Below are 15,006 nucleotides of genomic sequence, written 5' to 3' on the forward strand. Positions count from 1 at the left end.
GGGCAGAAAAACCAGAGACTACTTTGAAAAAATTTTAGTAGAAACTGGATCAGTTGAAATTCAACACATGGATCGCAATCGCGATTATGCATTTTCTAAAATGATAATAAAAAAGATAATCCCAGCAGCTAATTGGGGTTTACCCCTTGGTCAAGCCAGACAATTAAACACTTTTCAGGCAATGCCTAATATGTTTAACTATCATGATTATATCATGGCTTGGGATACCATTGTATTGTATGAAAATTCTCAAAGAAAACATTCATGGTGGATGAAATTCCAATTAGATAATGTTTGTCCAGTCCATCTGATTATTATTTATGTCATCTTAATCCCTTTAAATAAGATTAACATTCGTTTATAGAAATCTCGTCAAGCAATCTGAGGTAATTCTTCTTCCAATTATTTTGGAAAAGCTTCTCTTTTGTTGTACATATTCTAGGTCCTGAATCAATATAAGCAGTAAAATATTATGCATTATATTGTTCGTATAAATTCTCTACTGGGATGTATATCAAGAATGAGATTCTGATCATTGGATTTTTCCACATTCTATCATATGTAATGAACTTCATTCTATTTTCTAGACGTTTCTAAGGTTTATGTTCCTTGAGAAACTCTAGCCCAAGAACCAATTGATCTATTTCATTTCCCGGAATTCCTTTTATATGAACTTCTAGTTCTCTTATATTAATCATTCTTTGATAAGTTCCTATCATAGGCTGTTCTAAATAGTATATGGTATTACAAGGATATTGATTTCTTTGTTTTATAATATCAAATACTATTTTGACTTTTGTCCATCCTTCTGGACATCTAATCTTTCCCATTGTCGAAAAGGTTTTTATTACCTATTGGGTTACTTGGACATGTGTTTTCCCTACTTGTAGCTCGTAATTATGTCTCCTTAAAAAGATAGTCTTCTTGGTTCCAGTTTAAAACTTTGATTCTTTGTAGAATCGATTTGTCTTGGATATGGGCATATGTTTCATGTATTAATGAAAACTCAATTTTTTCTGGATAAATTGTCTGAACAAATTTTTCAAATATATCAGGTATTTTAGTGAGCTCATTTCTAATAAATAATTCTGAATGATATTTATTAGATAGAGTATATAAAATTTGATAGGTAATAGAATATAGTGTATTACCATTTTTCATCAGCCTTTTTTCTTTGAAGTTCTAATGCAACGTCAAAGCTCGGCTGAAATCTCAATCTGTCAAGTTGTAGGCAATTCTTGAATAAATTACTCCTAAAATTTTCCTGCATAGAGATTCCCTGATATTCCAGTATTGTATCTTGAAGTTTACACATCCGTTTATCGCATATAGCAATATCAATTGGTGAATATATTCTTTCATTAAAAGTATCTTTTATCATAATCTGGATTGCTCCAATACGAATCCAGGACATGGTTCGTGCTACTTCTATTTTGAGTTTTTATATTTCTTCTTTTATTTCTTCAAAAAGAATTAATTGCATCTTCATTCTATTTCTCGTAATTTCCACGAGGATTGCAATTTCTCTTTTGGAAACTTTTATAAATTAGAAGATGTTTTTTGTTTCTTATGCTAAGAATTTTTCTATATGTCCTGCAGAGAATTTTATATATCTCTGTAGGCTAAGATTTTCTCTCATGATCTTTTGGACAATGTTATGAGATATTGTTGTCTGGCTAAAGAAACCAGACAAATATTCACCTGTTTCGTATCGAAACACCTCGTCTTCTGTCATATTCGGATTATGTTCTATCTGATTCTTCTTGACTTAAGACTTCTTCTTCGTATATACTTCCATCTGAGGAAATATTCTCAAACTGATATATTTGAACAAGATCTTGGTAATAAACGGTTTCTTCAATATCCGAGGTCGGATCGAAGTGTTTTTTTCCTCTTCTTTCATTTTATGGACAGTTGGTCAAAATATGACATCTTGCTCCACATGTCCAGCAATTACAATCTTTAAAAGTTTCATTAGCTCGGGTATGAGCTCTTCTGAAAGTTTTTCTTGTATGTGTTCTTCTCGTGCTTCGAGATGTGCTCGATGCTTTGGATGACATCCTACTTCTTGATGGTCCACTTTTTGCCTAGATTTATAAGATACAACCTTTTGTTTGGACCATACTATTCTCGGTTTCCAAGAACTTCTTTCACTTCTTCTACTTCTGGCATAAGGATGAGATCTAAAGCTCTTTATTTTCTGTCTTTGTGATCTATTTCCAAAAATTGTTGGAATATCATTTTATTTACAGCATAAAAAAGTACGTTTGTTAATAGCTTTTAGCCGTTTGTAATTCTTTTGTAATGCCGTCATATGACATCATTCTGCTAATTTTCTTTTGAGAAAAGAGGTTCTTCGTGCCAAAGAATCTGGATTGCCCGGGACATATTCCTAATTAAAATTTTCTTCCAGGGACTTGGCATTTCGGCGAAGAAAAGTTGCATTGCTATATTTTCTTTTACCCCTGAATTTCATCTATATTTAGTGAATAACATAATATATTCATCAATTAAACAGATGTCATGTAATTTAAAACTATACAAAGCTTGAGTATATTTCTTTTTCTTCTCTCTGTCTTGACTGTTAAAATAGTTTACGCATATAAATTGTGCTTTAAATATGGTAGTCATTCTTCTGGCTATCTCACTGAGATATTCTCTGGCTAGGACTGACTCTTTGGTTTCTACTGAAGTCATGTCCCAAACAATTTTGTCTGATCCCATAAGACTTCTTTTTAAAAGTTTAATAAATTTTTCTCTGTTAAGATAAAGTGTTCCTACTGTGATTCTCATAGTCGATGTCCAATCATCTATGAGATATTCTCTGTTCTTGAGGTCCATTACATCAAGGTTAAGCATAACCTCATAAGGATGTATGAGTTCCAAAATAGATTTCCCGAAGGGTGTTTGATGCAAAAGAATTGACTTCTCCTTAACCTTGTTCCCACTGGGTGGGATTCTCCTCTAGTATGAAAATATGTTTCAGGTCTTCTCCTATTTGTATTATGAGATCTCACACTTTCTCTTGGTGGTACATGAGAAGATGACCAAGTTATTGCGGGTGTTTCACCCTCAGTTATGTTCATCTTTAGATCTACGACCTTGAGATTTGCAAAATATTCTGCAAGCTCTTGGAGATCATCGAGACCAATCCTTTCTAAACTTGTCATGGGATTAATTTTTTTTCCTGACAATTTTAATTAGATTGATCATTTTTTCTTCGTCAATTAAGGCTTTTGCATTACTTTGGTCTTCCTTCTTTGGTGTAATAAGGGTTCAGTACCAAAGGATAGTGGTAACCTTCCTTCTGAAGTTCTTTTACTAGAACTTGATTGTTCTAAGGTTTGAAATCTTGTTTGAATATCATTTAATGTTCCAATAATTTTTTCTTGTTTTTCAAGGATTTTCTCCACATTTTGTGTACATAATACAATATGTTGCCATAATTTTGTACTGCCTTTTGAATTTATCTAAGATCTCCAGAGAGTTTAGATGAATAATGTACTATTTCTATGAACCTATTATTTTGAATCATTAGTTTACTTTAAGACTCTGATAAGTTCCACTTTGTTCCTGATATCTAACATTGGTTAGATCTTCTTGTTTCAAATATTCCAAAATTTTGGGATTAACCTTGCAAATAATTAATCTCGAACCTGGATTCGGATCTATATTATTTAAGAAAATTCTCCTCCTCGAACAGTTAATAACTCAGTAATAATAATTTTTATATGTTTGAAATAATTTTATCTAAGTTCTGATACCATTTTGACCTAGTAAAATTAATCATTAAATTCAACATATATAAGGGTATTTTTGTCATTTTAGTATTTTAGGGAGTTGAAATAATTTTTTTTTTCTTTTGTGTGTGTGTGTAGAGAGGGGATAAATTTCGGTTTGAGATTGGAGATAAATATCCAATTTACCCTTAAAAAATTATTTTTAAATATGTTATTAGAGTATATAATAAGATAATATAATTTCTTGTTATGGTAAGCTCTGAAAAACTTATTAGCTGTCTATAATAATTAAGTCAAATGGGCTCTTAGTTGTGTGTGAAATTTATTATCAAAATATTGAGAGAAAAAAAAGTCTATCTAAGATGCCAATAACAAGAGTGAAAAACTAATAAAAACACACATTTTTCCGCTCCAAAACCAGAACCATGGAGTTACGGTCCAGTATCGAAACCAAAATGGGTAAATTCATATTAAATTTAAGATATTGTAGTATAAATATACAGATAAAATTATTATATTATTAAACTTTTTATCACTATAAATTAAATTTAACCTTTTTAATTTTTTAAATAAAAATGCATGTTAATAATGTTGTCTAATATATTTCTTTTTAATATTAAATTCAAGAGAATAAATTTTAGTTCAATCTTATTCAAATCACAACCAAAATCGTTATAAATAAAAACCTAAATGACTTATATTTTGTAACATTAACAATATCAACATTAATATTACATCATATGTTGATATGTGTATTCTTAGATATACGATTGAGGTATTACCTTAAAGGTAGCATCTCATTAACCAACTCGTCTTAAAAGACTTAATTCTTAATTATTTTATTTTAAAATTATTGTCACGCATCGCATAAATGTTTTTTATATTTAAAATTGTTGCGGATGCATGACATTAAAAATCACCTGGTTGATGTACAAGAGTGAGCAACGTTAATGGACACTTACCTGCTTGTTAATTATTGGGATGACTATTTTCCAACTATGTTGCATTTGATTTGGGAATTAAATATAAAGTCCTTATTAATTAATAATATATAACTAATGATTATCTAACGTCCCAGATTTGACGACTGTCCTCACTGTACCAAGACGAGTCTTTCCAGCGTGCTTATGTCCTCACTCACACGCACCCTAGGAAACTTCCCAGGAGGTTACCAATCCCAAAATTGCCTCAAGTCAAGCACGCTTAAGCACGCTTAACTTTGGAGTTCTTATGTGATGAGCTACCGAAAAGAAGATGCACCTTCATAATATGAGTAGTACCAATCAAATCTTTTAAGCCCTCTTCAACTGTGCAGTCCATTACATTGAACAGTCTCGGAATCCCTCTCATTCCGGTATAGGATCGGTTCATTCATGTTCCCTCCACCTAGAAGCCTGCCAGGAGCCGCTCATTGTCCGTGCAACCTCGTGGCACCGGCGATCACCCCCCGCCCTCTTCGACCCCGGGCCTTACAGATTACATAACTTTGATTATTATTAGATAAAAGCACGGTTGACCACAAGCAAGAGAATATAGTGGCATCTCTTGTGAGACGATCTCACGAATTTTTATTTGTGAGACGGGTCAACCCTACCGATATTCAAACTAAAAAGTAATACTCTTAGCTAAAAAATAATATTTTTTCATAAATGACCCAAATAAGATATTTGGCCCACGAAATTGATCCGTGAGACAGTCCCACAAGAGTTTTTTTTGAATAAAAATCACTTGAAACCAACTTTTGACAAATTATTTGAGTGGCTATTGAGTGCTTTTTAATTATTATTTATATCTTATGCTTGGTTTTAAATTCATTATTACATTTCATATTATTTTTTTAATTTAAATTTTTCTACCATTATACTATAAATACATACAAAAGTATTTTTCTTCCCACGATTATATAATTAATATATATGACAAAAAAATTAAATTAAATCGTGGAAGGTTTAAGCCGAGTGCATTCTTTTTAACAATAGTAATTATGAAAATTAGGGATTAGCAAAATTTTAGTTACATCCGATAAAATGACTAATGAATTAATAAAATGAGAGAAAATTTTAAAATATCCAAAATAAATAATGAAAAATCACGTAGCACCCGAAGATCGAATAAGAATAAATGTCCAAACCATACAATCTCAATTACACCAATGAAATATGTCTTAATTTCCAAAACTGTCGGCTAACTCCACAGAGCCATTACAATTTTTTTCTAAAAAAGGTATTTTTAAAAAAAAAAGGAAAAAGAAACTTTCATGGGGGAAAAAATAATAAAATGCATACATATTTCAAATTCATTATTAAAATCCCCATCTAGCACATATAATTCCTTCGTATACTGTACATGAAAAGGTCAAAAAACTTCATCTTTCAAATAGTAACACACCCGATGCAAAGAATAATTTAATGCTGGAGTTGAAAGACTCGATCAAGAAGCGGAGACGCTCCTCAGTAGAGCTTTATTCTAGTCTGGATAGAACTTCGACAAATCGGGCACAGTTCAAGGTCTATTCCACACTCGCAGCACGTCTGAAAAAAGAACGTAACAAATTGTCTCAAGTTAACTAAAATATTTTTCGCGCATACATGTTAAGACTGCTCATTTTCCTCCAACATAAGATATATGTATTACTCTTAAATTTTAACGCTTGACCTAACATTTTGATACGCTTTACGCCTTTTAGAATCTTGCTTATAAGTATAGAAGTACCTGATGTCCACAACCGAAAGCCATATCTTTTGAGTTGCTTAGGCAAATAGGACAAATCTGTTAAGCAAAAAAACAACAATTGGTTATGTTCTTTTTTTACAAGAGAAAACTTGCAAATGATCTAGCAAGTGCTGATTAACAGAATCTAACGAGGCATACTGAGCTATACCTGGTTTTCAGATGTAGAGCTCGGGGCTAAAGGAACCTTACTGCCAAAAACATGATTCTGGTTGTAATATGAATTTGTGCTTTCCTGAAAACTAGTGACACGAGAGGGTATTGAATGGCTACCAGAGGCTGCACCGTAGACACGAGGTGGAAGAGCAATTCTACTGAGGCGTATTTCCTCTCCGTGTACTACAACACCCCAAAAATGTAAGATCGGTAGTGAATTCACCCATGCGTGTTGTTTGTGGATGCATCACATATAAATATGATCAGAAAGAACCAAGAGAAGGAATCATTACCCCAACAAGTTGAGCTCCATGGTTGCTTTATATTGAGATGGAATTTCCATCAATGCTGAAAGAGCAAATTCAGTCTCTTTTCGGGATTGATGCACATTTTTGGACATAATTTCCGTAAAATTGACAAACTGGATAACAACAGTAATACGTGAGTGACACAAACTAATAGTATGCAAATTCAGATTAGATGCAAGCCACAAACCTGGAAATTATCAAAATCCCGAGCAGGGATGTTGTCATCGAATTCCTTCATCATGTCCCAAGGTCCGTCTCCAACTCCAACCAAAACGATAGACAAAGGCAATTTGCTGCAAACATTAAAAATGTCACCCAAAAAAACACATATCAATAAAACTTGGGAAATGTTTCTAGAAAGTTGAAGTTACCTCGCTTGAGAAATTGCTTCTACAGTTCTCTGCTCCTGAGGACTTAACTGACCGCCTTCCGTATCAACACTTCTGGTAACCTACCATAAAGAACAATATTGATAAACGTGACATACGCCAACCGAATCTCTAGATAAAGATCTCAGAAACATTGTTGATTGTATATACCTGTCCATCCGCAATAATCAGTAAAACGTGATATTGGCCTCCACTTTGCTCAACAATAGTCATGGCCATTTCGATAATGGGTGCGAATGATGTTGGACCTGCAGTAAAGTGATAAGAGTCCAAGCTAATTTCAATTCATTAACAAATACTAATCTTGACTAAAAATATATGCTGTGTTACCTGAGAGTTTCAGATTAGGAACAATCTCTTTATACCGGCTTAAAACTTCCTCAAATCCACTGCAAGGTCTACCGTCTGGGTAGAAACCGAAAACATCGCGATCATGGGTTGATGCTGCAAAGATTAATCAGAAGATATGGATTAGATTTTTCAAAACTATAACTCGTGGAGGGTGGGCACAAGAACTCGTCGTATACAGGGAAAAATAGAAAGTTTGTAGTGTCATACCATCTCCAAATCCGAAACAGGGAATCAAGTTGTCATCATCAAAAGCAGCCAAGGTTTTTCCGATAATAAATATTGCTTGTTCATAGGGATTCAAACCACTTCCAATATAATGCAAGCTTCGACCATGATATGACCTCTTGCCTAAATATTCGACCGAGCTCAGCATATTTTTACAGAAAGTTTAGTGACTAAGAGATTTAAATGGCATAGTTGAAATAACCGAACCTGTCCACTCGTTGCTCTTAGTAAAATCGATTCCAACAATTAAGTTGGAGGACTCGAGGCCAGCATGTGCAAGAGCTTCAGTCACCTGAAAGAAATAAACTTCGTATTATAAACATTTAATGAAAAATTAAGCATTCAAATGGCTCAAAAGAAAACTGGACAGTCACCTGAAAGAAATAAACTTCGTATTATAAACATTTAATGAAAAATTAAGCATTCAAATGGCTCAAAAGAAAACTGGATTGAGATAAAGCTTATGAATGTTCTATGTACAGATATTTATCCAGGCGCGTACCTCCTCTAACGAATTATAGTTATCGGCGATCCTTGAATACCTCCTCTCGAACTTCTTCTGCTGGTGCGTGCAATTGAGATGGAGTGACATGACCTTGAGTCGGGGCATAGTGATGATTCGGTGTCACATGCCCTTGCTCTTCTGGATAAGGATGCTGCACAGGGTAATTTCGAGCATATTGCGAATGCGACGCTTGTGGAGAGGAACTAAACGAAGATCGCCTCCAACTTCCCATATCCCTAGGACTCGAGCTTTTATTTCCCATTACAAAAAAACCTCGAATCTCTTGAAACCAAACTGCCCGGACTCTTGCGGTACGGCGAGTCAAAGAAACAGTCCTATATATCAATTATACGAGAGGCCAACACAGAATAAAGGGATCCAGAAACCACCAGTTTTTTTCCTCTGTTATGCTCAGAGAAAGAACAAAAGTTGCTATAACTTTCGAATGCCTAACGATCTAGATTGACCATGCAATAAAATTCTACCACCTCTATGAATATTTATATGAAAAGAAAATTCAAGGACCTGTAGACTGTTATAATGGCGGCGCCAATGAATTTTAAAACTCGAACCGACGTCTGAAGTATGAACAAACTTACAGATAAAACAAGAAATACATCAAAACACGAATCCTCGAAAATCGAAATATTTATTACGTCCGTGTGGAAACGGGTATAACAGAGAAACTCCACGGGAGGAGGCGTGAATTAAATGAAAACTTGGACTATAAGAAAAACTCAGATTTCGGGTCAAAACCCATAACTATCATTCAACGGCTGCCGGATATGATATTATATAATTGCTATAGTTAACCAATCAACAGAATTAACAGCCCTGCAAAGTTGGGATGAAATTCTTAACAAAAACATGCCTTTATATATGCCCTGCAGCATGGAAGATCCCATCGTTTGGAGGAAGACTGCAATAGGGGAAAAAAGGGCTAAAATTCGAAGAAACCTTCAGCATTATGGATGCTTTATTACGTTCTTGTTGATTGAGCACTTTAATAAAAGCCTTAAATTAAATGTAGAAATTTCTACCTAGGGTCCTAGACTATAGAGCAAGTCAAGGGGCGGCAATTAGTGATGAAATTTCCAATAGAACCCCAACCAATTCCTAGCTAACCATTGACTCTCGATCAATTGTTCTGGGCCGGGGGGTCAGGGCTGTCTGTTAGAAAAAGGGTTTGCAGAATCGAACGTAGATTTGATGAATATCGCAGCATATCGCAAAAATCGTCTCTATGAGCGATGATTCGGTTAAGCGGGCTCTGAAAATTTCAAAGATTTTGAGAGAGAGATGCGTCACTTGGCACAAAGATCACTTTTTTTAACAAATTAAATCTCACTGAACTAAAAAAAAAATCTTGATTCTGTTTCGGGTTTCCTGTTCTTGAAGAATTTTTCTTGTCTTTATCCGGTCCGTGTAATTATAATTTTCAAATTTAAGATAGTAAATTAGCAATCTTGGATGGAGTTGCCATATGCCAATGAATCTATCAACTCATACTCCTCGGGTAGGTTCAATAAAAAAAACTGGATTTAGATTTTAAATTTATGGATTTGGTTCAACAAAAGACTGAGCTGGAATTTAAAACAATTTAAAATTCACAAAAACTTTATCAGTCCGTTTTATAAGTCAATTTAGTCATTTATATAAAAATATTATTTTTTTTATACCAAAAATATTACTAAATTCAGAAATAAAGATATGTAATACCATCTCAAAAACCTACAATTTAAAATTTTGGTAAAAGTTGAAAATGTTATTTCACATTTAAAAAATTATTACCAGGTATTAAAAAATTATTTGCTACTATTTTTAAATACCTTTCTAACAATAACATTTACCTAAATACATACATTTGTTTATTATTAAAACATAGAGGACAAAATCAATTTTTGAACACACGAAGAAGACCGTTGTTTTATTAAATTTTGTTTTAAAAAATAAAAATTTGAATATGTTAAAAAAATATTTTGCCAAACTTTGATAAATCAGGCTTTTGGTATTAAAAAGAATGGAGTTTTCAAAAGGAAGAAATAATTTATAGAATTTTTTAAATATAAAAATATTTTAAAATAAACGTATCGAAATCATTCAATAAAATAATACAACATATACCATTTTTCTTCAGTCTCAGCAAAAACCATGAGCTGTCATTTTATAAAAAATCCATTCTGATCTTTAATCATGTATTATGACCAACACCAAACTAGATAAAGCTTAATCAAAGTAAGCAACCGCGTTTCTTTTTATGGTCTATAGTCACAATGAATCAAGCAAATTTTGTAAGTACGAATCGATTAGTAGGTCTATTATGAGACAATTTCAAGAATCTTTATCCATGAAACAGTTCAACTCTATCTATATTTACAATAATAAGTGATATTTTTAACATAAAAATAATAATTTTTTATGAGTGATCTAAAGAAGAGACGTGTCTCACAAAATTGACTTATGACAATGTCTCACGAAAGTTTTCGTAAATATGAAATGATATCGATGAATCCTCCAAACTTTGAATAAGGCTTAATTCTGTCAACTCGATCGAGTCAACAATATTTCATATCAAAATATTTGAAATTAATCACCTCAAATCCATCCAATCAAACATAATACATATAAATTATTTTTCCAAAAAATTGGATCAGTTGACAAGATTCAGTTATCCATCTTTTGCCCCATATGACATAATTTAGCACTAATCCCTACGTAATCATTAAAACATATGTTGACGTAGGAACGATGATGTTGAGTAATTCCTTGCCCATATTTTACAAAAGCAACCAAAAAGTCACGCTCGTGTTAATGTTTGGAGAAAATATTAAAAGACTTTTACATTCGGAAAAAGTTATTGGTCTCACTTGTGTGTGGGTTTAAGTAAATTTTCTTCGTTCATGCTGGATAAAAAATTATATATACTAGTTATCGTGACACATGCGATATATATGTATAAAATTGACTGTGTCAGGTTTATTTGTGGCAACAACCATGAACTCTCTTTTATTTTATATAATATAAAGTCTATTTCATACAAAAAAAATTGTTTCTTTGGATTGTGATTTAATCATTTATGTCATAACCAATGTTTGTCACTATGAGATGTCATCAAGTATGTAAGATGATTAGTTAGACCAATATTTCAAACTACTTTGTAGGTGTTTTCATCAATGTTTCTTTGAAAAGCAGTAGAACCATGAATATTTTTAACTACACATGTGTGCTTCTGGAAGACTACTGAGTATCCATTGTCAGATAGTTGAGTAATGCTTATTAGATTGTAACACATATTCTCTAAAAGGTAGAAAATCATTAATAATGACATTTATGTGAATAATATTATCTTTACAAACTATTTTACTTTTCGAGTTGTCTCCAAAAGTTATTTTTAGTCCACCACAACTAATTACGTCTGAAAGTAGATTTGCTTGGCTAGTTGTATGCCTATAACAACCATTGTCCAGATATTAGGTAGAGCTATTATTTGTAATTATATTCTTCATTTCCTGCAGTCACAAAGTTCAGTGAATGATACCCAGTCTATTTGGGTCCAAAATTGTATGTCCCTTAGGAACCCACGTTTGTACAATCCTGAAAGATTTTGTACTTTGAGTAGCATCAGGAGTGTGTGCAGCATATGATTTATTATTAACAAAATCAACATTAGGATTTTGTTCTCCACTGTTGTTCTTGTTTTCTCGTCTATATTTTTTCTGAACTAGCATACAATTATAGTATCAATAGTTTTTAATCTTCGTTAGGGATTGTGCTACTAAAACAGATCTTTTATTGGATCCACTGTTTAGTTGGACTTTCCTCTCAGGTTCAACATAGCCAAGACCAACATGTCTGCCTCTGTTCATCTTATTTATAGGTTTCTCAACTTGAACATTATGTTTGTTGTTTTCATATATTGTACTTGATTTAACAAGGCAGATATATTTCAATTTGAACATCTTCAGTTTCGGTTGAGAAGTGATTTCATAAATGCTTTCATGGCTACTGAATTCAAGACCAGATTTATAACTGGATTGTTTATGTAGCTCTTGCATCTTTTTCATGAAACAGAAGAGTTATTTCATGCATTTAATAGTAGCGACCACTTCTGATTCTAAATTGGTAGTGCTTGGTGATCAGTATTCACTCGTTCATTCTTAGTTTTCAACCTATTCGCTTCAGTTTTCTGATCATCGCAGATGCTCTCCTGTGAACTTATTGATTTGATCTAACAAGCCTTGGTTTTCAGTTTTAACTTCCTCAAATGACTGAGATAGCTTCGAGTACTTTTCAACCATGTCATGCAATGCTTTAACTAAGTAATTATGTGTAAATTCTTCAGAATCAAAATCAAATACCCCATCAGTATTCTAGGTTGAATCAGAATCTGCAATGAAACATTGGACTTCATCAACATCAGTTTCAGTCGATTGGCTCTCTGAGTCAGTAAACTTAGAACTAGAATTTGCCTACATACTTTTCTTTCTTCAGCAATCATCGTCTTGCGATCTTTTCTAGTTTTTATGTCATTGCACTTACGTCATTTATTCTTGTAATCATCTTTCTTGGGCTTATGACAATCAGCAATAAGATGACCAGTCTTCCCACTGTTGAAACATGTCATGTCACCAGATGGTCACTTTTTCTTGAAGTTCCGATTGTGGTTCTGATATGTTCTATGACTTTTGTTCATGAGTCCTGAAAATTTCTTGACGAATAATGACATAACATCATTGCTGATTTGCTTAGCAATCCTTTCAGATGGTATTTCAGTAGCAACTGTAGTTGAAACACTTGAAACACTCCAAAGTTTTTATTTCTTCTGTTTATGAAATATGTGCTTCAAACTTTTTTAGGAGCCAAAAGCTGATCTCGATATTTGAAAGTGCAGTGGAGTATTTTTACAATGCGGAAAAAATTCATAACACTTGATGAAACTTAAAAACAGTAGAAGGTAAAATAACACAAGGTTTGTTTCTTGAAGTTCGAAGGACAAAACTCTTTTATGTCTTTCATTCTTCTGTTTCCAAAAGGTATCACTAAAAGACTTTGATCAGTAGACACTTGTACAAATCCATTTCTGTAGGACTTATCATTGCCTACTGAAAATCTTAGTATTACAACTCAACAGTGAATAAATATTGATTATGAGAAAGACAATTTCCACATATTACACACTTCACATTTTCAGTGGATAAATACAATGAAAGAGTATGTGAACAAATGATAGTACAAATGATTTTCTGAATTAGATAGAACTTTAAAGTGTGTGATCGTTTTTGTAGACTTTCAGTATGATAAGCTAGAAGATGTGAATGATTTCGTAAGTTCACAAAAGGTCAGTGTATGTGAACGTATTATGAAGCCTTTTATAAACATCGTCAACGTTCGAATGAGAACGATTTTTTTTTATGTTATGAGTATCTGAATCCAAAAATAAACTTGTTATTTGTTTTTGTACCCAAAATGGTAGTGAACAATAAAGGATTTTTATGGTTCATTTAATGCATTTAAATAAGGTGTACTATTTTACCAACAACTACTACAAATAAGGACATTCTTTGATAGATAGTACAAAGCAAAACGAATGTCACTAGAGTAGTCTTAGTTCGGTCTGGTATTTCTATTTAAGGCTATGTTCTGAATTTCTTTAAGATGAATGCAATTTCTGGTTTATCTTAAGCAGACTATTGTTTCTGGTTTTTTTATCCTTAAAAGTTTACCTTAAGCAGCACATCACTACAATTAAAATTATATATATAGTTAATTGTTAAAATTATTAATTTTGACTAAGATGTTATGGATGAAAATATGAGTAGTTTTCTTGTGAGACGGTCTCATGAATCTTTATCTGTTAGACTGGTCAACCCTACCGATATTCACAAAAAAAAGTAATACTCTTAGCATAAAAAATAATATTTTTCATGGATGATAAAAATAAGAGATCTGTCTCATAAAATATGACCCGTGAGACCGTATCACACAAGTTTTTGCCTAAAAATATTTCCCGTCAAGAATAAAAAAAATTTAAAAATATTTATCGATATTAATATATTCACATAACATATTAAATATAAATTTCAAGACTTTACGAATTCTTATTAAAACTCAAATTTTATTATGATGATACTTGAAAATATAAAATACATTTAAATGATTGCATTGATTATGACATTTTATTAAATTTCCAATTGGTAGATATCTTGTGATACGGTCTCACGAATCTTTATCTGTGAGACGGGTCAATGCTATCGATATTCACAATAAAAAGTAATACTCTTAACATAAAAAGTAATATTTTTTCATGGATGACTCAAATAAGAAACATGTCTCACAAAATACGACCCGTTAGACCGTCTCACACAAATTTTTGCCATTTCCAATTTTGTTATTCTAGAATTTGTAAATCTAATTTGTTTTTTAATTGTATGATTCATAATCAATTTATTTGATTTGTATTTAAGTCATCATCGAGACTCTCGTACATGTTAATTTTAATAATTATTTGTAAACAATAATACTTCGTGCATCGTAGGATAAAAAAATAAAAGATTTTCGTTGACAAATTTATATGAACCAAATTAAACGTACACACCCGTAGG

The 15,006-nt window shown here is 32.4% G+C and overlaps 1 protein-coding gene across 1 annotated transcript; it reads right to left on the reverse strand.

Annotated features, from left to right (window-relative positions):
• Window positions 1–5,852: 5,852 nt before the first annotated feature.
• On the reverse strand, window positions 5,853–9,815 carry LOC142531477 (E3 ubiquitin-protein ligase RGLG2-like). Its single transcript, XM_075637610.1, is given in 14 exon segments — window positions 5,853–6,271; window positions 6,453–6,509; window positions 6,622–6,783; window positions 6,785–6,809; window positions 6,920–7,047; window positions 7,122–7,227; window positions 7,306–7,385; window positions 7,474–7,571; window positions 7,654–7,767; window positions 7,882–8,022; window positions 8,107–8,191; window positions 8,402–8,461; window positions 8,463–9,323; window positions 9,445–9,815. Coding segments are annotated over 13 exon segments (1,341 nt in total). The 5' UTR covers window positions 8,667–9,323; window positions 9,445–9,815; the 3' UTR covers window positions 5,853–6,190.
• Window positions 9,816–15,006: the final 5,191 nt, after the last annotated feature.

Source organism: Primulina tabacum, chromosome 17, assembly GCF_025594145.1.
Source record: "Primulina tabacum isolate GXHZ01 chromosome 17, ASM2559414v2, whole genome shotgun sequence".
Taxonomy (NCBI): domain Eukaryota; kingdom Viridiplantae; phylum Streptophyta; class Magnoliopsida; order Lamiales; family Gesneriaceae; genus Primulina; species Primulina tabacum.